At 40.2% G+C, this 26,412-nt stretch overlaps 1 protein-coding gene and 1 long non-coding RNA gene across 2 annotated transcripts in view; one reads left to right on the top strand and one right to left on the bottom strand.

Moving 5' to 3' along the window:
- Positions 1–3,672: 3,672 nt before the first annotated feature.
- Positions 3,673–9,961, bottom strand: LOC122708002. The gene is made up of 4 exons (XR_006344977.1): positions 9,451–9,961; positions 8,930–9,079; positions 8,129–8,214; positions 3,673–4,115 (listed from the first exon to the last, which is right to left on the bottom strand). It is a non-coding gene; the product is annotated as an uncharacterized LOC122708002 (long non-coding RNA).
- A 63-nt stretch (positions 9,962–10,024) lies between these two features.
- RAB3GAP2 (RAB3 GTPase activating non-catalytic protein subunit 2) overlaps positions 10,025–26,412 on the top strand; it is a 103,585-nt gene continuing 87,197 nt past the window's right edge. Inside the window, exon 1 of the mRNA XM_043924072.1 lies at positions 10,025–10,276. Within this exon, the coding sequence (XP_043780007.1) occupies positions 10,162–10,276 (115 nt within the window). The 5' untranslated portion in view covers positions 10,025–10,161. The remainder of the gene's footprint in view (positions 10,277–26,412) is intronic.

Below are 26,412 nucleotides of genomic sequence, written 5' to 3'. Positions count from 1 at the left end.
CAAGACTATTAACACTGACTATATCTACTAGAAAGAAACTGCATCAAGAAGAGTGAAACAGTTGATTGCCTATGCCATTCAATGTAAGGAGCGCAAATTAAAAGGCTTGAGAGAAGGGAATTCTTCATTGAACACATAAGGGAAAGTTCTGCAGTTCTGGAATCTTGCAACCTGTGAAAGTTTTACAAAAGATGAATAGAAAGCCAACATTCAACATGAATCTAGACTCTAGTGGAAATCATCAAGCGTGTCACGTGGAGCTGGGCCAGATGAACACGTATGACTCCCGACCTATAAAACCTTCCCTCCACAGCCCTTAGAGTGCAAGCAAGATGTGAAAAGTGGTATCAATAAAGACCAAAAGGAGGCTTTTCTCACTTTTAGGCAAACAAAGAAATATTGATTAGTCCTTAATTTCTGGAGAAATTAAAATTTGAGTAAGTTTAAAATTACCCAGGCTACCGCTCTGGACTCACCCCTGACCATGACGTCACAGTTCACATACCAGAAACAGCTGCGTGGTTGTCTGCACACACGAATCATCACTACGCCAAAGCCTTTTGCGATGTTATTTCATTTGCCTGGGCTACTTTCTCCTATCTCCCTTCTACCATCATTAACCAGCTAAAATCTATTCTACTTTCAAGACAAAGCTTAAACATTACCTCCAAAAAGCCTTTTTTGAATCCCAAGGCTGTGGTGTTTGCCCCTGCTCTGTGCCCTTGTAATATTTTTGCCTGTTTTTGTCTTAGTAACTTACCAACTCTACCAGTAGAGGGTCTTACTTATATTTTTGTTCACAGGGTCTCTAGCCATTCCTAGGACCTAATGGGCACCCAGAAAATGAATGAACAAATTAAAAGAATGTTTTAAAGTGTTATTGGAAGATTTTCTAACATGATTGGACATGGGGCTTCTCTGATGGCTCAGACGGCAAAGAATCTGCCTGCCATGCAGGAGACCATGTCTGATCCCTGTGTTGGGAAGATCCCCTGAAGAAGAGAATGGCTACCTACTCCATCATGCTTGCCTGGAAATTTCCATGGACAGAGGAGCCTGGCTGGCTACAGTGCATGGGACTGCAAAGAGTGGGACACAACTGAGTGACTAACACTTTCACTTAACTTCCACTTTTTCATGATTAGACCTATGCCTCAGGAGGACAAGTCTGACAGCAACGCGCAGGATGATTAAAGTGTGAAGGCATCAGAACCAGAAGCAAGAAGAACTGGGGGCTATAAAAAGAACTCAGGAAAGTGGTTATGTAGATCTAGACTAAGGAGATGACAATGAGGACTGTAAGGAGGGGATCAATCTGGGAGGTTAACCAGAAGTTAAACCAATGGAGTCTTTAACAAGGGAGATAAATCATATTTTTAATCTTTCTGTTATTAAGTAACTGATCAACAGAAGAATAATACCATTAACAAAAAGAAAGGAGTCTAGGGTAACTTTGGAGAAAGGACTAGAGGAGGGGAGAAAGATGGCAAGAAGTTAATAAAATATCCGGACATAAAATGCTTAAAGGGGCAGAAAGGGGCCAGGAGGATGCAGCTTCACTGAAGCTAAGGTTTGGGAAAGCATTAAGGAAAGTGTGGTCCAGAGTAAGAACGCTGCAGTGAAGTCAAGAAAGATGTCAGGGAATTTCCTGGCAGTTCAGTGGTTAGGACTCCATAATTCCACTGCAAGGGGCACGGATTCAATCCCTCTATGGGGAACTAAGATCCTGCAAGCTGCATGGTGCGGCCAGAAAAAAAAAAAGATGTCAGCCTCAGTTATCTTAGCTCACAAACCCCAAGGCAATGGCTTTTGGGATTTAGGGTCTCAGATTTAAATACAACTCATTCCAACAGTTCCCCCTCCTCCTAACCTGCCCTTGATTTTCCATTATGAAAACTGTTGGTTGAAACTTACCTCTCAGGTACTCAACAACACTGGACTATTCCTTTATTTCACAGAACCTTTTAAGGATCAGTTGTGCCAAAAATAACAAGAAATATTCAGTCATTTGGAGCATATTTTTATGTCCAAATGAAACCAAAATATTTAAATAATTAAACATGTCCTGTTAACTGGTGAAAAGTCAGAGAAATAAAAATGCTTTTATTTCAACAACACAGATGGAAGAGACTAAGCTTCCTCCTTGAAAAAGTTCCTTTTTGTTACTTAGGTCACACTGTGTTGGGATTAGGTGTAGCTACAGTAACCAAAAACCTAAAATAACAGTACCTAAACCATGGAAAGATTTATTTTCTTCTGTAAAAGAAGTCCCCATGTGGTAGTCCAAGCTTAGATGGCAGCTCCAGGCAGCACAGAAGCCTGGAGCCTTGCCTCCATGCTCTGCCGTAGTTTAAGTCACCTCATGGTCTAAAATGGATGCTGGAGCTACAGCCATAACGTCAAATTCCATGGAAGAAACAGAAAAGGGGAAATAAAGCCAGAGAGTTGTCCTTAGCTGCCTGTTCCTCTTTAAGTAAACTTTCTGGAAATTCCTCCCAACAAGTCCAACAATTTATGCTCCATCTCATTGGCCAGCACTTAGTCATTTGGATCCACCCAGTCAGTGAAAGTAAAAGTGTCAGTCGCTCAGTCATGTCCAACTCTGTGGGATCCCATAGACTGTAGCCCATCAGGCCCTTCTGTCCATGGGATTTCCTAGGCAAGAATAGTGGAGTCGGTTGCCATTCCCTTCTCCAGGGGATCTTCTCAGCTCAGGGATTGAACCCAGGCCTCCTGCATTGCAGATTCTTTACCATCTGCGCTCCACAGAGGCTGAGGAATGTGATTTGTTTTTAAATCTGAACACAGAGCTTGCCTCGTAATATAGGGGTTCTCTTGTTAAGAAAAACGGAGTATGGATAATGGGCAGCTAGTAATCTCTTCCATGTGTCTTCTATTTTAAATATGGTGACCTCCTTACCTAACATGTCTTAAATGCAGTAAGGTTAAGAAGAAGGAAACTTACATGTAGAATTAAAAAATAAATAAAACCAAAAATGAGCTTTTAGACAAGAGAGTGGTGGTTGCCAGAGGCAGAGCAAAAAGCATGAAGGGAGTCAAAAGATAAAACTTCCATTCATAAAATAAATCATAAAAAGAAAAATCATAAAAAAATCCAGGGGATGTATTGTACAGTATTGATGCAATGTACATCAAGGGGATGTAATGTGCCGCATGGTGATTTAATAACACTGTAATAACAGTGTAACAATATTTCTAAGTTGCTGAAAGTAGAGCTTAAAAGTTCCCAGTGCAAGAAAAAAACTTGTAATTGTGTATGGAGATGGAGGTTAACTACTTATTGAGATGATCATTTCACAATACATAAATATAGAATCATTATGTTTTACACCTGAAACTAATATAACATTATACATCAGTTATATCTCAAAAAAGTTATCAATAACACCCACACTCAAGCTATGGAGACTTAAAAGCACTATAGCACTCAAATTTTTTAGCTATTTTTAATCTTCCTTTCTTATGCTATTTAAGTAGATTTTGGTCTCATATAAAAATTGGAAAATATTGAAAACACATATATTTTATATTAAAAAAAACAAAAGTTCTTTTTTTTCATAATTGATAAATGCCAGCAAAACAAACAAAAACTCTTCTCTTTCCCTCAATAAAACATTTTCCCTTTGTGTTGTTGCTAAGTTGTGTCTGACTCTTTGCAACCCCATGGACTGTAGCCTGCCAGGCTCCCCTGTCCATGGGATTCTCCAGGCAAGCAGAATGGAGTGGGTTTCCATTTCCTCCTCCAAGTGTCCCTTTACCCAGAGTTAAAGACTGCCATAGTCTTTAACTGCCTCTGCAGCTGCTGGAAAAATAACCTACTTTTGAAGAGAGGTTACAAATTTTCTTTCAAGGATACAGTTTGGTTGATCCATAAGCTGATTATTTGTGACTTCCTATCTACTAAATGCCATCAGTTTGTCTCAGGGTTCACTGCCCTTAAATTCTTCATTGAAATCAACACAGTAGATTCAACTGTTCATGAAATTTTCTTTTCCCTCCCTTGGCCTCTCTGACATGGTTCTATTATGCCAGGTTTATTTCTTTGACTGCTTCTTTTCAATCTCCTTTTCGAGAGCTTCTTCCTCCAGGCACTCCTAAAAAAAAAAAGTAACGCTCTCATTTTCTTTCCAGGACCCAATCCTTCTTACATCCTATGTGAAGTCCAATGACACTTTCACTCCCACCCTTCAATATAATGTTGTGTGAATGACCTCTCCAATCCCACATTTCTAACTTCTGTTTATAAAAAACATGTTTTCTTTTTTAACCTAGATCTTCCACAGACATTTTGAATTTAAGGAATCCAAGAATAAATTCATCCTATTCGTGTTAGAACTCAAATGCTTTCCTCTTCTTGCCTTCTTTTGGCTGCTAACATGACATTGCCATTGCCTTCTTGGGTCTAATCTTCCCTCCTCACCATCCATACCTAACCATGTACCAAAAATCCAGCTCCAAGGCAGCACCACCTTTCAATTGCCATTACTTCTCACTTACTATAGAATAATGTTATGCTGACACTTCCCCGTTGGCCCAGTGGCTAACACTCTGTGCTCCCAATGCAGGGGGCCCAGGTTCAATCCCTAGTCAGGGAACTAGATCCCACATGCTGCAACTACTGATCCCTCAAGCCACAACAGAGATCGAAGATTCCACGTGCCACAACTAACACCTGGCACAATCAACTTCCTAAATAAAACTGAAACCTTTAAAAGACAGAATAATGTTCTGTTATCTTGAGGTGTCTCTCTGCTGTCAGTCATGCATCATACTTACTGTTATCCATCATGCCATACCTCTTCAAAATAGTATCAATTGGCTATACCTTGCACACAGAATAAAGCTCAGATTCTACTATTTGGACTTTGCAGTTCTCTATAATCTGGATCCAATCTATTATCGCCTTTCATATTTCTTCCCCACTACTCCTTTTCCATAAGACAACCTAGCAATCAAAATGAATCTTCCCCGTATTTCTCCCATGGCCCTTTATGAGTACCCAAAGTCACCCACGGTACCCATCACACTCTGTTTTTTTAGAGCTATTTGTGCTTGTCTGTTTCCCTGCTTAGGTGGTGAATCTCTGGAGGGCTTGTTCTTATCACCCCCTTGTGCTCAAAGGAGCATCTCTAGTGGAATAAGATAGATGTTATCTTTTGTGGATGTTTACTGAATAAATATGAGCTGTATATAGCCTCTGCTTCTGCTCACAGAATTTGAAGTTCAATTCAAGGATGACCCTCAGCACAGCTATGAGGTAAGCCTTCACCGCTGCAAGATATTCCCTTTCAGGAACTTTCCTGGCAGTCCAGTGGTTAAGACTCTGAGCTTCCAGTGCAGGGAGCATGGGTAAGATTCCTGGTTGGGGATCCTGCATGCCACATGGCATAGCAAAATAAAATCAAATATACTTGGGAATTCCTTGTTGGTCCAGTGGTTAGGACTCTGCAATTTCACTGCTGAGGATGTGGGTTCAATCCTTGGTCAAGGAACTATGATCCCACAAGCTGGGTTGCCAAAATGTTTTTTAATTTTTAAAAGAGATTTCCCTGTTGGTCCAGTGGTTAAGACTCCATGCTTCCACTGCAGGGGACATGGTTTTGATCCCTGGTTGGGGCTCTACGGCTGTGAGGTGCAGCCACAAATTTAAATACATATATATAGCCTCTTTCTTTTACTTACAGATGCTCAGCGCCCTCTCATTCATTTCTGCCTTCCTTAGACCCCTTACTGGGGTGCCCACACAGACCCCTCCTTTGGAGCAAGCCGAATGCCCAGACCTTTTCCTTCCCAGTTTCTTACCAAAACTTAACACTTCTCTGAGATGCACTTCAGACTCCAATCTTTCTCATTCTGTAGATCAAGAGACTAAGGCCCAGCAAGGTGACATGAATTGCCCAAGTCCATGTGACCTAGTAGCAGGCCTAGCTGAGATGGAAACTAGTCTCTTGACTCTAAGTCCATTGCTCGCTCTTCCACATTAGCTGCCCACCCTGTCTCTCAGCCCCTCCAGTTCTGGCTGCTGTGAAAGACTGGCAAGGACTGGCCTCTAACGCATCTCTCTTTTTGCAACAGTTACCAGTGTTCTAACCCTCAGGAACAGATCCTGGGGAGAGCTCTCCTTCGTTTCCCTCCTGGCGATTGTTTGGTCAGTCTCTTCCTAGCTTCTGAACACAGAGACGCTGTCTAGGCTGGGATCCTGAAAGCCTGCACTTTTTCTGCAAAGCGCTTTCTCATGGCTGTGTGGTTACTGATCCTCACAGCATAACACAAACCTCCCACGCGTCACAGAAACCATGGCAGCAGAACTCCAGAGGCATCACCCTGCAGTTTCACAGCTTCCTGGGGCGGAAGAGCTCCATTCACCAATACGAGGTAATTTCTGTGAAGGGGATCTAGCATCCTTAAAAGCAGTCATGAATGAGTCTTTTCAGTACTACTTGGAAGGAAGTCAGGGACTTCACAATTGACACTGGGCAGTAATGCCATTCAACAGCAGCCGCACAGGAGATATATGAACGCCTCGGGGCAGAACAAAGACCAGCTGAATCAGCCAAGGGCAGTTACTTCTACAAAGCGCATTTACCTGAATAGGAACTTGAAGGGTTTTCAAGGAAGGACACTGTATCCTTTCCCAAAGTGTCATGTGTTCTTTGCTCATCTTGTAAAACTAAGAATCGAAATTTAAATTTTATTCTAGTTTGGTCTTGGTGCCATATTTTAGGATTTAATCATCAGGGCTGATCCGAGGAAGCGTTGCATTTTTTTTTCCCCAGATGGAAAAACGAAGCACTGAAAGTTTGTCTTTTCTGCAAGATTTGATTTTAGAATTATAGGTCTTTGATGTTGAAGGAACTCTGTAGTACATCTAAAGTAAAAGTGAAAGTCACTCAGTCATGTCCAACTCTTTGCGACCCCATGGACTATACACTCCATGGAATTCTTCAGGCCAGAATACTGGAGAGGGTAGCCTTTCCCTTCTCCAGGGGATCTTCCCAACCCAGGGATCGAGCCGAGGTCTCCCACATTGCAGGCAGATTCCTTACCAGCTGAGCCACAAAGAAAGCCCAAGGATACTGAAGAGGATAGCCCTTCTCCAGCAGATCTTCCCGCGCCAGGAATCGAATCAGGGCCTCCTGCATTGCAGGCAGATTCTTTACCAACTGAGCTATGAGGGAACCCCCAGTACATCTAAACCAACCATATATTTTAGACATAAAGAACTGGCCCCTCATCTAATAAAATTATCTACTCTATCTTGTGAAATTTATTTTACATTAGAAACAGGAATTAATGGAGGAGGAATTTGGGCACTAACTTATAGTTGTTATATCGTTAGGACTGAGTGGGTACACAGGCCTGGCCAAAATGACCACTCTGGACTTTATCTGCTTGCCTTCAATTTCTTTCCATTCCATTTCCCATTGTACAAAGTAGATGACCACTTTAGGTTTACTTTGGAAAGTATGTGAGTGTCCACACTGCTTTATGGTAATATTAAAATAATTCCTTTATTATTTTAATAAATAGGCAATGAAAAATTAATCCATCTATCTAAGAAACAAATGAAAAATTTTATTTGAGCCGTATATGAGGATTATTACCTGGGAACGGCATCTGAGAAAACTCTTGAGAACTGTTCCACTAATTAGAAGTCAAGGCAACATTATATATGTTTTTTGAGACAGAGGGCTGGTAACATCAAATTGTTAGGGGAACTACCAACTAAAACTGCTTGCCCTGGCCCGGCACCATGGTAATCACTTGCATGAGTTATCCTTACAAAAGGAGGTCCTGGTTAGGAACAAGGAACTAACAAGCTACCACTAACCAGAAGAATTCAGGAAAGGTCAGGAAGAGAAACGAGACTCCAGCCCATATGTCTTGCCACCCTCCCAGAAACTTGCTTGCTGGAATCAATTTTGGCTGAGTGATGGGCACACCACCAAGAAGGACTCTGAGTCAGAGTGATTGGCCAGAGACAACCTGAAACCAACCAGATTACCGTAAAACCCAAGACTGTGAACCACATGGCAGAAGAGTTCTGCTGGGTTTCCTCACCCTGCAGCTCTCCACCAGGGCGTCCTTTCCCAATAAAGTCTCTTACTTTGTCAACACCTGTGTTTCCTCAGACAATTCACTTCCATGTGTCAGACAGAGCCCATTCTTGGGCCCTGGAAGGGGTCCCTTTTCCTGCAACAAAATGACACATTATTGATAGCTTACATAATCCAGATCTAAGTGCCATGTGACCCCTTATGAGATCAAGAAGGAATGTTATCTTTTTCAGCTTTTACTTTTTATAAAAATCATTTAAATGTGCTTAAAGGGTCTTCTCTTTGAGCAGTCATGTATAGATGAGAGTTGGACCATAAAGGCTGAGTGCCACAGAAGCGATGCTCTCCAACTGTGATGTTGGAGAAGACTCTTGAGAGTCCCTTGGACAGCAAGGAGATCAAACCAGTCAATCCTACAGAAATCATCCCTGAATATTCATTGGAAGGACTGAAGCTGAAGCTCCAATACTTTGGCCACCTGATGCGAAGATCTGACTCATTAGAAAAGACCCTGATGCTGGGAAAGGGCAGGAGGAGAAGATGGCGACAGAGGATGAAATGGTTAGATAGTATCACCAACTCAATGGACCTGAGCTTGAACAAACTCAGAAAGATAGTGAAAGACAGGGAAGCCTGGCGAGCTGTTGTCCATGGGGTTGCATAGTCTGACACAACTTAGCAACTGAATAACAAAAGGTTCTTCTCGGAGACACACAGATATATTTGTTCATTAAAAAAAAGAGATAAGACACACTCAGGATGGCACTGTGACTACCTACCTTGACAATGTGTGGGAAAATACTTTAAAAAATATGAAGTGCTTTGTAAAAGAAGTGGGTTATTCTACTTACCTTATGTACACATTCCATTTATTCCTCCAGGAAATACTTATTGCACATTATGTGCCAAGTCCTGGGACAGACACTGAATATAAAGGACACAAAATGACATCCCAATCTTCAGGAGTTTACAACGAAGTCTGTTCCTGAAACTGGCAACACCTCCATCCCAACAAAACAAACAAAAAAACAAGTAAGTGAGATTCCTTTTTATGCTATGTACGAACTTACTTCTTTTTTTCCTAGCATCATAATGAGTGAAGTGAGTGAAGTAGCTAGCTCAGTTGTGCCCTACTCTGTGTGACCCCATGGACTGTAGCCTACCAGGTTCCTCCTTTCATGGGATTCTCCAGGCAAGAATACTGGAGTGGGTTGTCATTTCTTTATCCAGGGGATTTTCCCGACCCAGGGATCGAACCCAGGTCTCCCGCATTGCAGGCAGGCACTTTAACCGCTGAGCCACCTAAATAGTTAATAGCTTACTATCCATATCAACCACCATAATTTTAAGCTCCATGGAACAAGTATTTCACCTCTTTTGGTCTCTGCTTTATACTCAAAGCCTTGCGTGCCTGACACAGAAGAGGAGCAATGTTATTTGTTGAATGGACGGAGAAACGAATGAAAGAGCAAATAGATGTCGAAAAACAAGAGTACAATACAGTATAATACGCACAGTATTAGGCGTGCATAGCGTGACGAGAATTTATATGAGCCGTTTAAAACTAGGCTTGACAGGGCTGACTTCCAGAAGAGAAATTAATCTTTTCAAACTCAGATACTTGCATGATACCGTCCCCCACTGGCCTGGCAGTAGCTTAACAGGTATTATTCTCTAGCAGGCCATCAAGAAGACTGGTTAAATGACTCAAAGGCTGGCGCGGACAACGTCCAATGAGGTCACCTCTGGCTAAGAGCCAGAATGAATAAAAGGGTTCATCCCCGCTACGGATGCAGAACCGGGACTGAAGCCGGATCCTGGCCTCCACCGCGACGTTACACCCCGCAGGCGCCGCCGGTCACGTGATTCGGGCCGCGCCCGCCAGGGCGCCTGGACTGTCCCGCGCACGCGCAGCGCTTCGGGCGGCGGAACCGAGGGCGCTGACAGCTTCCGGTTTGGTTTCCCCGCCCCCTGCGCGGCTGAAGCTCTCCGGGCTCCGCGGTGGCGGCTGGAGCCGCGGCGGGGTGGCGGGGGCCAGGGCGTGGTGAGGTAAGGTGAATGCCCCAGCGGGGTTCCCGGAGCCATGGCCTGCTCCATTGTCCAGTTCTGCTCCTTCCAGGACCTCCAGGCCGCCCGGGACTTCCTCTTCCCTCATCTGCGGGAGGAGACCCCCAGCGGCGCCGTGAGGAGGGACCCCAGTAAGTGCCCCCGCCTCGCCGCTCCCTTCCCCGCCTCCGCCCGCGGGACAGGCGCGGCGGGCTCGGGTCTCCTGCCCGCCCCGGCGCTCCTAGTTCCTCCCTTGCCTCCCCTTTCCTCTCCGCGCGGATCCCCTGCCGTGGGTCCTGAAGCCGCGTCCGCCTGCCCCGACTGCGTCGGTGTTGTCTTCCTCTCGCCTAAGCCACTCCGCCCTCTGGCCGAACACTGCGTCTAGCTTGCTCTGCTCTCTGCCTAGCCCACTTCCCCACCCCCAACTCCTAGTTTTCTCTCTGAGTCTCTTCTCCGTCTCCCCTTCCTCCGGCCCGGGGTCCCCGGTTCCACACCGCCTGCCCCGGGATCGCATCCTCCTCCCCACTCCTCGCCAGCTGTCAGCGCGCTAGCCTGGTTTCGCCTGAACCCCCAATGCTCCTCCGTGTTTGGGACTGTGTGGCCTTCTGCTGCTTCCCTTTTCCGAAAGTGTCTGCCATCGCCCACACTCTGCCTTCTTCCATCCCCTTTCTTCCCATTCAGGTTTAGAAAATAAGTGATTGACAAGTGAGAGACTTCTTAGGTGGTGAGTTTGGAGGCTCCCAAATAAAGGAAAATAACCCGTCGGGGAGTGAGAAGCCACATCAGGAGTTAAAATCACAGCAGCTTGGCCATGAAAAGTTAATGAGATGAGAAGCCTTCTGCCTGTTATTATCATCAAACAGTGTGACTTGCCCACGTAGTGTAAAACTCCAAGTCTGTTTATTAGCTGCCGCAGAATTCCTCAGAATTTCCTACGTTTTACCTTTTCAAGAGGCTATGTTTTGTGTGTCAGTTGTTTTGTGTTTCCATTTTACTGCAAAGCCGTATGTCCAAAGTTACTTTGTGCTATATTCGAATGGTGATGAAAAGCCCACTAAATAAGTTTCTCTCCGTTTTGAAAATTTAGAAGGTATCAAATCACACCTGTTTATGAATATTAGCTCTGTGCCGGTCGATGGTGCTGCCAATCAAGTGAGACTGATGGTCTCTGTCCTCTTCAGGAGCAGTATAGTTTACTGGGACAAATAAGTTAACCCCTACCGTACAGTGTGAACCATATTTATACATATGGCACTAGGAGATACAGTCCTTGAAGTGGGGGTACTTAAGTCTGCCTTTGAAGTGGTGCTTAGATGAATAGGGGAGAGGGAATAGCATGTGTAGCAGAAGGGAGACCTGAAATGGCATGGTATTTGGCTAAGAAAGGCTGAATGACTGAAGAGCAGGGTGTGAGGAAAAGAGCCTCAAAGGTAATAAGGAGCATGATCATGAGAAGCCTTGGGAAGGGAGTCAGATGCATCTGAAGACATTAAACAAAGGAATGATGTGATGAAATTTGTACTTAATGGAATCGGCAAAGTTCTTACATACCTGTTAAGTGTGTTGGCAGCAGTATGGAGGAGAGATAGGAAGCAGGGAACTTCTTTCTGAGGATATTTCAGTAACCCATGCAAAAGTGATGCAAGCATGGACTAAAGTAGCTTCAGTAGGACTTGAGATCAGCGGCTAGATCAGGAAGATTTTAAGATAGAATCTGCAGGACCTAATGAAGATCTGGTGCTGGGGGTTGTAGCTGGTGAGTGAGAGGGAGGTGAGGATGCCTTTGGCTTTTGACTTGGGCAAGAGTTTCTAATGAAAGGGAATGAAGGAGATCGGTTTTGGATCTTTTACATCTTAAATGCTTCTAGTTTGTCCAGTTTTAAATGTATGCAGTGTCCAGTCGAACAGGTCTAAAACTTAATAAAGATCCCTGGCCTTGAGGTGTGAACTCAGGAGTTACCAGTAAAAAGTGTCAGTCCATCTCAAGGGTTATGAATATAGTGAAATGAATGCAGGCCTGAAGATGTAACCATAGAGGAGCACTGAAGTTTAAGTCAAATAGAGGTGAATGGGAAGAAGACTTAACAGAGAGGAAAACTAGGTGAAAGTAATGCCGCAGAAGTGAGAGAGAATCTGATGAAAGGGACGAGTGGTCAGTAGTTGTGAATGCAGCAGAGATCAGCTAAGATGAGGATGGAAAAGTGTTCATTGGCTTTGGGAGGATGGAGGTGACTAGGACCTTAGGACAGTTTCAGGGGAACGGCAGGAGAGGAGTTAAAAAATAAATTTGCCTCTTCCAAGGACCCAGGTTGTGAACTATGGTGGACATAGGACTGTAGATAAAGGATGCAGAGGAAAGAACACATTTCCTCTATCCCATTGCCACTCCCCTTGTCCAGGCCACCATCTTCTCTCACCTACTCAGTGAAACTACTCTTCTTTTAATAGATCTTTCTGCTTCTACTGTTGGTTTTGGTTTTTTTCTTATGTATGATAGTTTGCATCGGCTAATCCCAGTCTCCCAATCCTTCGTGCCCCTAGCCCCCTCCCCTGTGGCAACCACAAGTCTATTCTGTGTCCGTAAGTCTGTTTTTGTTTTGTAGATATGTTCATTTGTGTTGTATTTTAGATTTCACGTGTGATATATGGTATTTGTCTTTTTCTGAGTTACTTTGTTTAGTATGATCATCTCTAGGTCCATCCATGTTGCTACAAATGGCATTATTTCATTCTTCTTAATGGCTGAGTAATATTCTGTTGTGTGTGTATATATACATATGTATTATATATACACACCACATTTTCTTTATCCGTTCATGTCTTAGTGGACATTTAGATTGTTTCCATGTCTTGGCTATTGCAAATAGTGCTGCTGTGAACTTGGGGTGCATGTATCTTTTTGAATTACAGTTTTGTCTGGGTATATCCTCAGGAGTGGGATTGCTGGTGGGTCATAAGTCGGTTCTATTTTTAGGTTTTGTTTTTGTTTTTGTTTTTGTTTTTTTTTGAGGAACCTCCATACTGTTTTTCATAGTGACTGAACCAACTTTTATTCCCACTAACAGTGTAAGAAGGTGCCCTTTTCTCCATACCCTCTCTAGACTTGTTAATTTGTAGACTTGTTAATGGTTTCTTGGAGTTAGTTCCAAAAGCTGTCAAAGTGAACTTTTAAACAATTTAATCATAACAGTCTTCTCTCTATAACTGTCTGTGGTTTCATTTGCAGTTAATATAAAATCCAAAGTTCTCGCATGGCTTAAAGGACCATGAGGCGCCACTTCCTGCTGCTGCTTGTACCTCATATTCTTCTCCCCTTATTTCTTATGCTTCAGACACTTTAGTTGTTAACGCTGTGATGTGCTTAGTCGCTCAGTCGTGTCCAGCTCTTTTCGACCCCATGGACTGTAGCCTGCCAGGCTCCTCTATCCATGGGATTCTCCAGGCAAAACCACTACAGTGGGTTGCCACGCCCTCCTGCATGGGATCTTCCCAACCCAGGGATCGAACCCAGGTCTCCCTCATTGCAGGCAGATTCTTTACCATCCGAGCCTCAAGGGAAACCCACCAAGCTCATTTGTACCTGAGACCGTTGCCCTTGCTCTTGTCCCCACCTTGGATGTTCTTTGCAGATCCTTGCATGCTCAGTGCATCTTGGAGAGACCTTTTTTGAGTATGTCATCTAAAAGAGACATCACTGTTCCCCTTTTCTCATTTGTTACTTGCAGTCATTTCATCTTGTTTATGTTCATCACCAAGTCTATATTGTCCAGTATGGTCGTTTCTTGCCAGAACTAACCGTAGAAATGGGGCAGTTGCTGCTGAGGAACAGAATTTTAAATTTTACTTAAATTTAATTAAATTTAAGTAGTCAGATATGGCTGGTGGCTGCCATGTTGTATGGCACAGTTATGAATGCTAAAATGTGAGCAGGTACAGATTGAATACTTGTGCAGGGTCACACAGTGAAGAGTAGCCATAGGCTATGAATTTGATCCAGGCGTTTGGGAATATAATCATACCCCAGACATCAGCTTAATGTATCATATGCCTGTGGGTTTTCAAATATGATTTAATTTATTACCCTTTTAAATAAAATTCTTTGGTATATGTATGTTGGTATTATTGCGGCTGCTAGCAATTCAAGTGGAAAATAAGTGGAGAAAGAACCTCTTAATCAGTGAACCCCTTTGCCAGATCTGTATTTTACAGTTAAAATGGTGCTTTAATTTAGAAATGAAAGTCTGAAAAATAGCTTGTCCTGTTGTAAATAGTTTACTTGGAATTCTTGGAATGACTGGTTTACAGATCTCAGTAATCATTCTGGCCATCTTTTACAAAACATCAGACTTTGTGAAGAGTTCATTATTAAGAAAATCTGAACCTACATTTTTGTGAGGGTGAAAATTTACATTGTAAAAACGAAGTGATGTGGTATTTGGTTTTGCTTTTCTTCACTTTGTTAGTGTTGTGAGTGATGATTTTATTGAGAAATAGAAATCATGAGATCATTTTATTTAGCTTATATAGTTTTGCTTTTAGTATGTATCTTTTTAAAAAATATTTGTTTGCTCTTGTTGGTTGCTGCATGACTGATCTTCTTTGCATCATGAAGGATCTTTCGTTGCAAAGCACAGATTCTCTAGTTGTGACACTCAGGCTTAGTAGTTGGGGTGTGTGGGCTCTGCTGCTCTGCTGAGTGTGGGATCTTAGTTCCCCAATCAGAGATAGAGCTTAAGTTTCTTGCATTACAAGGTGGATTCTTAACCACTGGACCACCAGGAAAGCCTCAAGCTTATATAGTTTAATTTCTTATACCAGCTCATCTCTGGAGGATATGTAAACAACCCCCTCCCGCAAAACAAAAACAAAAACTGAATAACTTGTCATGATTCGTCCTAGGCAGCTGATAATTTTGAAGACTTGTCTGTTGGTTTAATGTTTTTGTTTGTTTTGTTTGTTTCTTTTTTTAGTGTAGATGGCTGCTGTTGACAAAGTGAGACCTAGTACTGGGCACCCTGAACTCAAAACTACACCTCTGTGTTTGAATTGTCAGAGAATAAATAACAGTATGACTTTATGTTATTTTGTATCATCAACTGTAAAATGAGACTGTCCTCTATTGCTTTAAAAGAGATCTTGAACCCTACTTCCCAGTGTTTACATTAATTAATACTAATAAATGTTAATAATTGTTTAGTTCCTCTGCTTAGTTGCTCAGTCATGTCCGGCTCTTTGCGACCCCATGGACTATAGCCTGCCAGGCTGCTCTGATCATGGGATTCTCCAGGCAAGAATACTGGAGTGGGTTGCTGTGCCCTCCTTCAGAGGATCTTCCCAACCCAGGGATCAAACCCGGGTCTCCCACATTGCAAGCAGTTAATAACTGGTTCTACTCAATCAGATGCTGTTTTAGACATAAAATTTGCTCTCATATTTTGAAATTTTGGAGATGGGCCTGGCCTATAACCTGGCCTACAGTGACATGATTTCCAGGAGATTGGATTTCTATACCAGAGTTTTCTGATACTTATAATTGCTGGATTCGATCCCTGGGTTGGGAGGATCCCCTGGAGAAGGGAACAGCTACCTACTCCAGTATTCTGGATGAATTCCATGGATAGAGGAACCTGGTGGTCTGCAGTCCGTGGGGTTGCAAAGAATCAGACACAACTGAGTGACTTTCATTTTCATTTTTTTAGACAAAAAAATAAAAGAAATACATGTACAGATAGGGAGAATCAGACTATTTGGAAGTAATTTATGTACTATAATATTGTGAATCTGTTAATTTACCTGGGCTTCCCTGGTGGCTCAGTTGGTGAAGAATCTGCCTGCAGTGCAGGAGACCTGGATTAGATCCCTGGGTTGGGAAGATCCCCTGCAGGAGAGCATGGCAATCCACTCCAGTATTCTGGCCTGGAGCATCCTCATGGACAGAGGAGCCTGGCAAGCTGCAGTCCGTGGAGTCGCAAAAAGTCGGGCACAACTGAGCACATTAATTTACCTAATAGTAAGTTAATTTTCTGTTAACATTCTAATGAGGTAGAGCAGCCTCTACCTTCCTTCTTGCTCTTTTATCAGAAAGATAGAAGAAGATAAAGCATACGGGAAATTACCTTGGAATCATCAATTAAAGTTTGTTTTTGTCCAGTCACTAAGAAGAGTATGCTTTTTAGGATAACCTAAAGTCATGGACTCAATTTGGAATATTATAAATCATATAAAGTACCCATTTTTTTTTTTAATACTGAGTGAAATGCTTTCATTTGTTTGTGATCATAGTAGGGAGAGAAAAGTAATCTGAAAGTAGAATATTTATAAGAATTTCAGAAAATTTTTGGTTACTGCACTTCAGTAGCTGTTTAAGGTTGGAAGAGGGTCTTAGGAGATAAATTTCTGTCAGTGACAAAACTGACACATGACTAGTTAATTCCTTTATTCAGCTGGTACTTATTGAGCATCTACTACATACAAAGTAGTCCTAAAGGTAAATAAAATAGGTCCCTCTCCTCAAGGACCTTTGAGCCAATAAAGGAGATAAGTATGTAAAAGAAGAGTTAGAGGTGCTGTGCTATAATTTGGCATATGATAGTTGGAGAATGAAGGAGTGTTGGCTCGTGCTATGTAGTGGACTCAGAAAAGTCTTCATGAAGGAACTGTTATTTTCACCATGTCTTAATAGTTTCACAGAGGTTCAGGTGGAGAGAAAATGGCCAGGCAAGGGATGTGAAACAGTATGGGGTTCAGAAAGATGCAGATAGTAAATTTTGCTGGAAGAGTGGGATATTGTAGGGTGAGGAGAGAGATTGGCAGAGGAATTTAGATTTTATGCAGTAGAAAGGAAATAAGAATACTTAGGAATTAAAGGAAATTTGCTCAGGGTTACTTGGGAACAGACAGTTTTAAATAGATTAGTTTCCAGATGCACCTGTGTAAATGCCTACTTTCTCACCCTACCTTCTGCTTTACTGCACGAAGGCTTACTTCTCACACGTTTTAAATATTATTATAGTAAGTTGCTTCCAAAGCATTTAAGCAAAAATTTGTGTTTAAGTCTCTGTAACTCCACCCCCATCCATCTCAACAAGAGATTTCCAAATAATATTCACTATTTATGTTTAATAATAATTTCTCAAAGTTTGTAATAATGTATGTTTTTTCAGTTACCTGCTTCTAATAATAATTGTAATAAAACAAGTAGGATAACTTAATACTTAGAGCCTTAGATCCCAAGAAAACTTTCTTGTCAATTCTCAACTCTTTTTGCAGAGAAATTTTCAGACTGATGATACATATCTGTATTACATAAAAATAGCATTCTGTGGAGGAAATAAAATGGAGATAAGAATTCAGTGAGAAAAAAGAACTTAGAAAATTATTGTTAGAGATACTAATCATAGTTTTAAAGTGAGTATTTGTGGGTATTATTTCCCAGAAGTATTTAGAATCCACTGAATAAATTTAAAAGGATGATATAAATACTATATTAAAATATCCATGTTTGGTATATCAGAAATTACATTTTTATGCAGGAGGTACATATTATTGAAAAATTCTTTTGGGGTGTATATAATCAAAAAGCTTGAAGACATTCTGTGGAGCTGTCGTTCTCAGTTTTTTTTTTTTTTTTTTATTGTGCCATGCATAAAAAATGAGACCTAGGCCCTGAATAGTGAAAACAATTTTGAAGAAGGAGAAAGAAGTTGGAGGACTTTACTTTTTTTATTTTCAAAATGTATACAAAACTATAGTAATCAAAAATGTGGTACTGGCATAAAGACAGAGTAATGGAATAATGGATTAGAGAGCTCAGATATAAACCCTTGCATATATGATCAGGTTTTTTGACAAGGATTTTTGACAAGGGTGTCAAGACCACTCAAGGGGGAAAGGACAGTCTATTCAACAAATGGTATTGGGAAAACTGCGTATCCAAATACAAAAGAATAGAGTTGGACCCTTATCTTATACCACACTCAAAAATTAACAAAAAAATGGATTAAAGACCTAAATATAAGACTTAACACTATAAAACTCATAGAGGAAAGCATCAGGGGGAAAATTCATGACATTGGATTTGGCAGTGGGTTTTTGGTTAGAACACCAAAAATACAGGCAAAAAAGCAAAAATAGGTAAATGCGGCTATATCAAACCTTGACTTCAGTGAATTGAAAGATGCGGTCAACAAAGTGAAAGTGCAGCCTACAGAATGGGAGAAAATATTTGCAAATCATATATATGATAAAGGATCTGTATCCACAATATATAAAGAATTCCTATAGCCAAGTAACAGCAAAATATAACAAGTAAAAACTGAGCAAAGACTTGAATAGATTTTTCTCCAAAGATGTTATGCTGCTGCTAAGTCGCTTCAGTCGTGTCTGACTCTGTGCGACCCCATAGACAGCAGCCCATCAGGCTCCCCCGTCCCTGGGATTCTCCAGGCAAGAACACTGGAGTGGGTTGCCATTTCCTTCTCCAATGCATGAAAGTGAAAAGTGAAAGTGAAGTCACTCAGTCATGTCCAACTCTTAGCAACTCCATGGACTGCAGCCTACCAGGCTCCTCCATCCATGAAAATTTTCCAGACAAGAGTACTGGAGTGGGTTGCCATTGCCTTCTCCAAGATGTTTTAGAAATGACTAGTAAGCATATGATAGATACACAGTATCGCTGATCATGAGCAATGCAAATGAAAACCACAATAAGGTATCACCTTATACTCACTAGCTTGGCTTCTGTTAAAAAAATAAAAACAGAATAACAAGTGTTGGCAAGGATATAGAGAAACTGGAACTCTATACACTGTTGATAGGATTGTAAAATGGTGCAACTGCTATGGAAAACAGTATGGAGTTTCCTCTAAAAATAAAAAATAGAATTACTATATGCTTGAGCAATCTCACTTGTGGGTGTATAACCAAAAGAACTGAAAATAGTATCTAGAAGAGATACTTGCACACCCATGTTCATAGAGGGATAGTTCATAAAAGCCAAGGAGTGGAACCAACTGAAATGTCCATTGGTGGATGAAAGGAATGGGGTCTGTAAGATGGAATATTATTCAGTCATTAAAAAGAAGGAAATCATATCACATGTGATAATATGAGTGACCTTGAGAACATTATGCTGTGTGAAAAATTAGCCAGTCAGAAAAAATCAATGTACGATTCCATTTATATGAGTTACCTAAAGTAGTTAAATTCATGGAAACAGGAAGTAGAATGGTAGTTACTAGGAGCTAGGGAGAGGAGGAAAGGAGTCTTGTTTAATGAGTATTACAGTCTCAAATTTGCAAGATGGAAAAGTTCTGAAGCTCTGTTTCTCAACAATGTCAGTAAACACTACTGTGCACTTAAAAATGGTTATATTAGCTTTTATGTTGTGTGTTAACAATAAAATATATAAATTAGTATGATAATAAAGAAATAGGTCATAAAATGTAAAACAAAGCTGTTCATCGTGAGAAGTGACCTGCTAAAAGTTCCAGTAGCCCCAGACCCTACCAAGCTATCCTGAGAGCTGAGAGGATCAATGTCTTGGCTCATCTGTAATCCATTTGCAGTTCCCTGGGCATCTCTGCTATAGGCAGAGGGTAACCACTGATGTAAGGCAAAAGTATAGCATTTCAAGATTTGATTTGCAGAGAGGTGGATTTGGTGGCTCTGAAAAGGGTAGGTTTTGTAGTTCAGAGTTAGAGGTAGGTAATCATTTGGGAGATGTTCATTCAACTCTAGATCAGGGTCTTCAGAAGTAAAGACAGGACTGGTGGCTCAGATGGTAAAGCGTCTGCCTACAATGCGGGAGACGCAGGTTCAAACCCTGGGTTGGGAAGATCTCCTGGAGAAGGAAATGGTAACCCACTCCAGTATTCTTGCATGGAAAATCCCACGGATGGAGAAGCCTGGTAGGCTACAGTCCATGGGGTCGCAGAGAATCAGACACGACTGAGCGACTTCACTTTCACCTTCAAGGCAGTCGCAGTGGTGATGGAGTTTGAAACTTGAGAAACATAGCAGTGGCAACCTATACAAGGAATTTGAACTGAGAAATAGGACAACCAGGTTAATATTTGAAAGGCATTTCTTTGTTAGCAAAGAGGAGAATGAATGGGAATGGTGGGTGAAAGTGGAAATAGAATGACCGGTTGGGTGGCCTTTGTAGTGGTCTGTCAAAAAAGGAGGTAACTTAGATTGGTATTCTTCAGATGGTATTTAATGGTCTACCCAGTGACAGTTCTGGATCTGTACGACAGCAAGTGTTTCTGTGTGACTACCGTGTTAATATCATTTGGGACTATCGAGACCCTAAATGAACTTTCCTCATGAGAAGGATTTCTTGAAATTCTTAGGTGTCTGCCATACCATATTGCTCCTTTGGAAAGGTGACCAAAAAACAGTTCTTTGAACACAGATCATTTTTCTTTGTATCATGTGAGCCTAAGCCTCACATATAAATTCTTCAGAAGAGAGACTCTCAGGTCAAGAGAGATAATAACCTATTATTACATCGCCTCTATTTTTTTTAAGTGTATAAAATCAGACATAAAATCTGTCTTCTAGCTACTTATATCCCCCCTTCCAGATGTTAAAACGTTAGCCTTAAGCTTTTTAGCATAGTGGCCACTAACTGCGTGTGGCTGGTTAAGTATAAATTAATAGAAATTAAGTAAAAGTAGCAGTTCAGTTTTTCAGTCATACTAATTATGTTTCAGTGGCCACATGTACTTACCTAGTGGCTACCTAATGGACAGCACAGATACATAACACCACCATCATTACGGAAAATTCTATCATTATAAAGTGCTGCCTTAGTGAGAATCTTCCAGACTTTATGCTTAGACAGTAAACATACATGCTGTTGGGTGTTTTATTTATCTATTTTACATTTTAAATTATGGCCTCATTTTTGTAAAATGTATATTCTGGAACTTTTTTGGTTAATTTTTAATGTCAACTGTTTTGACGGAGTCAAAAAATGTCAATTTTTTTTTCAAGCTGTGTATATAACTGTAGCATTTTTTTCCCCTAATGTCTGTACAGTATTTCAGTGAAGACTACCAGGTTTTAGTTAAACATTCCCCTGTCAATGAAATTTAGATTATTTCCAATATTTTTGCTACAAGAAAATGTTCCAGTAACCATCCTTATACATGCTTTACCTATGATGTTAATATTTCTGTATGTAAATTTCTGGGATTGGAATTGCTGGATAATAGAAATTCACATTTTAGTTGTTGAGCACAGTCACAGTCTAAAAATTGGTCAGGTTTATTCCTATCCGTGGTAAACAGAAATGTTCATTTACACCCACACTTGTCATCTTCCTGTGTTATCAGTTTCTTTGATTTTTGCTCTTCCAGTAAATGAAAAATGGTTCTTAGGCAATGCTAACATTATTATCAGACTTTACCTGTGTTTTTTTTTTTAAAGCAACAAGTAATAGCAAGATTAAGCTGGTATTGGAAGAATTTACCTTAACTATAAGGAAAGTTTTCTCACAAGGACAATCATATTAGAATTGATTAAGTAAGGAAGATACTGAATTGGCTTTAGAATTTGCAGAAATTAGCTTTGGTGAGCAGTATTTATATACCTTCACCCTTATTTACATTCCCTGTTCAGTTCAGTTCAGTCGCTCAGTCGTGTCCGACTCTTTGCGATCTCATGAACCGCGGCACACCAGGCCTCCCTGTCCATCACCAGCTCCTGGAGTCTACCCAAACCCATGTCCATTGAGTTGGTGATGCCATCCAACCATCTCATCCTCTCTCGTCCCCTTCTCCTACCTTCCCTGATCTTTTGTTACTTTCTGCTGCTTTGGATGTAATAAATTCATAACACATGAAGTTATAGGAAACAACAATAAAAGATATATAAGTTCTGTCTAATATACAAAATATATTGTTGCCCTTAGTCACTGACTTCCTTTAAAAAATAAAATGAGTAGAAAGAATGGGGCATATTAAATTTCTTCAAGTCTACAGTTTGTTTTTATCATTTTTCTTAGGATGGGTCTAAAGATTTCTTAGATTTGGAGCAAAAGAAGCATACTTGTTGATTTTTTTTTTTTTTAACTTTATTTAGAGCAAGAAAAGTGAAAGTGTTAGTTGCTCTGTTGTCTTCAACTCTTTGCAAGTCTATGCACTTCTCTTCTCTCCATGGAATTCTCCAGGCAAGAATACTGGAGTGCATAGCCATTCACTTCTCCAAGGGATCTTCTCCACCACAGGATCAAACCTGGGTCTCCTGCATTGTAGGCAGATTTTTTTTTTACCATCTGAGCCACCAGGGAAGCCCTTTAGAGCAAGAGGATACATTCTGTTTCTGCCTAAAGATATTTTCAGTTCTGTCCTTTTTTGAACTGTCAAAACATTCTCCTTGTGTGATGTAGGAGGCCATTTATTTGATAACAAGAGTCCTTAGAAATCTGGAACTGGAAGGGACCTTACAGACCTAGTCTGATTTAATCATGGTGTTTTGAAAGAAACTCCTGTTTGTTGAAAATGGGATAGCCTCCTCATTTTAGATTGCTGCATATTTTTATGTGCTGAGAGGAATATGCTAATATAAAATTTATATTCCCATTTTCCATTTCTTTAGAAATAGAAAAAGATGAATAATCCTGAGGCATAGGAAATTAAGCAGCTTCTCTATTCTTTAGTCTTTTTTTTTTTCCCCTTTGTATTGCTATGTGATGCTTTCTGTGGCTTGGCCAAGAAGAGCCAACTAAAATTGTTGAACCTACGAATTATTTGCAAGTTATAGGTTCTGGAGGTTGGTGCTCTTTATAGAAACAAGTACATTCTCTTTTTTCCTGTTTTAGAAGAACGGAAATGAATTTGCTTCAGTGCTAGTAAGATCTTTTCTTAGACCATGGAGATTAAATTTTCTTTTTCCTAACATTTAATGATCTCAGTTTCCCATTTAGTTTTTGATCTTGACGTACTCATATTGAGGAAAGCAAATACTGTCAAATTAATTGCCCACTTCTAGAATTCATTTTCCTTTTTAGCTTCAGGTTCTTTTTAAATGTGAAACTATTACTCAGTTATGATGACAGACTGTTCAGAAGCAAATTGGAATAATGTATATTTTAAATTAAATAGAATTGTGAAAAGCAAAAGTTGAATTTCTCATTTAAGCTTTTGTTGGTAAAATAATTCATTCATTGAAAATATACCTTAAAAGACATCTATTATTTCTTGATGCTTGAATTATAATGTTTTCTCCATAGTTTGAAGGTTTCAGTAACTATAAGTGACTGATGATATCAAGTGAGAAGCTGAACAGTTTTTTTAATACTAGTATAATCTAATCTCTTCAGGGAAGAATTCTCCCTAGAGGAAGTTGTAGTTACATTTTATGTTTTAAAGTCATTGGTTTTGTTCATTTACCTTATAAGGGTAAGAATAAGAGTTTATGCTGCCAATTATTCTGGACAGTTCAAAATAGTCCTCTTCAGTGATATGTATTAAAAAATGATTGAAAAGTCAAATTACTTGTCAGTGAGGAGGTTGTTGCTTTTTATTACTAATACTTATAACTTCATTTTGCTCATGTTTAATTCTCTCTACATCATATAAGTTGATTGGAGATAAGCTTAGGAATTTTGTTCAAATAGAGAGCAAGTATGATTCAAGGTGTGGTATAAAATAAGAGTGAGGGGTAATTTTAGCAAATGAGGTAGTAATGGCAAAGTAATTAGAACTAACATAGTAATCTAAACTGGCAGACTTTATTGTTACTGTTTTTTTTTTTAATTTGTTTTTGGCTGTACTGGGTCTTCTTGCTGTTCAGGCTTTTCCCTAGCTGTGGTGAGCAGGGGCTACTCCCCGGGTGCAGTGCGCAGGCTTCTCACTGCAGCGGCTTCTCAGAGCACGAGGGCTTCAGTAGTTGGGGCTCCGTGCTCTCAGACACAGGCTCGGTAGTCGTGTCTCATGTACTTGAAACTGCCGTTTTTTTCAGTAGGCTGCACTGGAAATGAGGTGGGAAAGTCCAGTTGAAACATGGACATTTGAAATAGAGCTGATGCTGTCCTGCCTTGCTATAGTTGTAAAATTACTGCTTTAGGAGCAGCATCTGGCACGTGAGTCAGCACTGAAGTAACAAACCTAGGGAAGCAGTCTCATGATCTAATTTTAGATGTCTCCAATAGGCAATATTTGCTGTTTCTTAGCTGTTTTGAGTATAACCTGTTTTATTCACTGTTGGCAAAAAGAATATTTGCATAATAGAATACAGACACATTTTGAGAGTGATGTGGGTGTTCTTTTTTGCCTTCAAAATGATACGGTGTTTATTTGGGAACTCAGTGTTCTTTGTAATTATTTTTTCTAGCCTACCAAAAAGTCAGGTTGAAAGTAAATGTCTAATTGAATGAATGTATTGGTTTTTCTTTACTGATGCAAGATCTTTTTAAAGTAATGATACAAGTGTTGTTTTGAAATGTTGAAATATACATTGTGTGTGTATCTATCAAATACAAAGATCCATTAATCCATATTAGGCCAACTATGTTGAACAATATTTCTAGAGCATCTTTTTTTACATAGTCAAATTCTGCCATTTAGACTTGAATTAGAACAAAGATACTCTGTTTCTCCTATTCTTTTTTTTTTGTTGTTTCTCCTATTCTTAATCAAAACTCAATCTAAAGATTGTTAATTATTTTTTGTGATTAAAATGGAATAGAGAATTACAAAATTTATCAATATGTATTTATAATTTTACATAGAAAGCTTATTTATAAAAGATGGTTTTGATTTGGAATATAAAGTCTTTGTGTATAAAGTTTATAAAAATAAAATGTTTTTGTATTTCTGTGGAAATGTAAAATGTTTAGAATCAACATCTGATTTGCTTACTATATTTGAATATATTAATTTATATCCTCCTTTTATAGGGATATATGGGGAAACCTTTGGGTAAAAAGGTTCTTTTCAGACTTGATATCCTAAATGGATATAAATAGTTAAGTACCGACAGTGTTCTTGGAGATGCATATGTGTGTGTGAGCGTTTGAGCACACACAGCATGTATATTCCCTGTCCCCCGAAGCTTAAATGGTTAGCGTATTGACACGGTATACATTTATGATCAATCAGACAAGTTAACAACACAACAAATGACCCAACACAATTTGTAATTCTGAAAGGAAAATATAATCAAATGCTATGGTTTCACAAGAGGGAAAGATCATTGATAGATGCAATAAAACTTCATAAACAATTAATCCAAGTCCTGAAGGAGAAGGTGAATTTGGAGAGCTGGAGACAAATGGGAATGCTTAAATTAGTTGACAGATATGGGATAGGCAAAGGCAGAGAGTAAGAATGAAGAAAGAGGGTGCTGTGTTTGGAGACTAATCATTTTAACAGCCATCAAGGGTGTGTACGTGCCAAGCACTGTTCTTTTAACCCTAACAACAGTGGATACAGTTATTAACTCCATTTTGCTAAAGAGGAAGCTGAGAGGGAAGAGATTAAATTGCCTAAGGATATATGACCCTTCAGGGGTAAAGCTGGGTATCAAACCCAGGCAGGCTGACACCAGACACCTAACAGTTGTTCTAGACCTGTGCTGTCTTGTACTATGCGGTGGAGCACTCGGAACGTGCCTGGTCCCAGCTGAGATGTGCCCTGAGTGTAAAATACGTGTTGGATCTTGAAGACTTACACTCAGAGAACCAATGTGAAATAGCTCATGAACAACTTAATAGTGATTACATATTGAAATGACGTTTTGGGGCTATATCATATTAAATAAAGCATATTAAAGTTAACTTGTTTCTACTTTTCGAATATGGCTGCTAGTCAGTTTAACGTGGCATGTGGCTTGTGTTACATTTTTATTGGACAGTGCTGCTAAAGACTGCCCTCCAGTAAGTTAAAAGGCAAATGAAGTGAAAGAATAGAAACAAGGATGAGGGTAGGCAAAGGAAAACAGGAGATTTTAGGTCAGATTATTGGCATTGAAGTTTACCCTTGAAGCTAGTATTCCTCAGAGCGTCATCCATGGACAGCCTGCCTCACATTTTCAGAATGGGGTCAACCCTGAAACTTTAGTCATCCCTAATTCATTGTTTTAATCTCTTTGCAGAAATTTTAAGGCTCCCTAGAGAGGCCATGCTGCAGAAGAGACTGTAACTCCAGTTTTGTAAAGGCAATGGATGTGGATGTCATTTTCTTAATATTCTGATCAGTGTTGTTGAATTGAACCTAAGCCAGATAAAGGATACAGGAGGTTGATGTCAGTGTCATGTAAAGGATTGCTTTCTGGAGATTAG

The sequence above is a fragment of the Cervus elaphus genome, chromosome 14 (genome assembly GCF_910594005.1).
Source record: "Cervus elaphus chromosome 14, mCerEla1.1, whole genome shotgun sequence".
In the NCBI taxonomy this organism is placed as follows: Eukaryota; Metazoa; Chordata; class Mammalia; order Artiodactyla; family Cervidae; genus Cervus; species Cervus elaphus.
The sequence above is the reverse complement of the archived record's forward strand: the minus strand, read 5'-3'. Positions and strand labels throughout refer to the sequence as shown.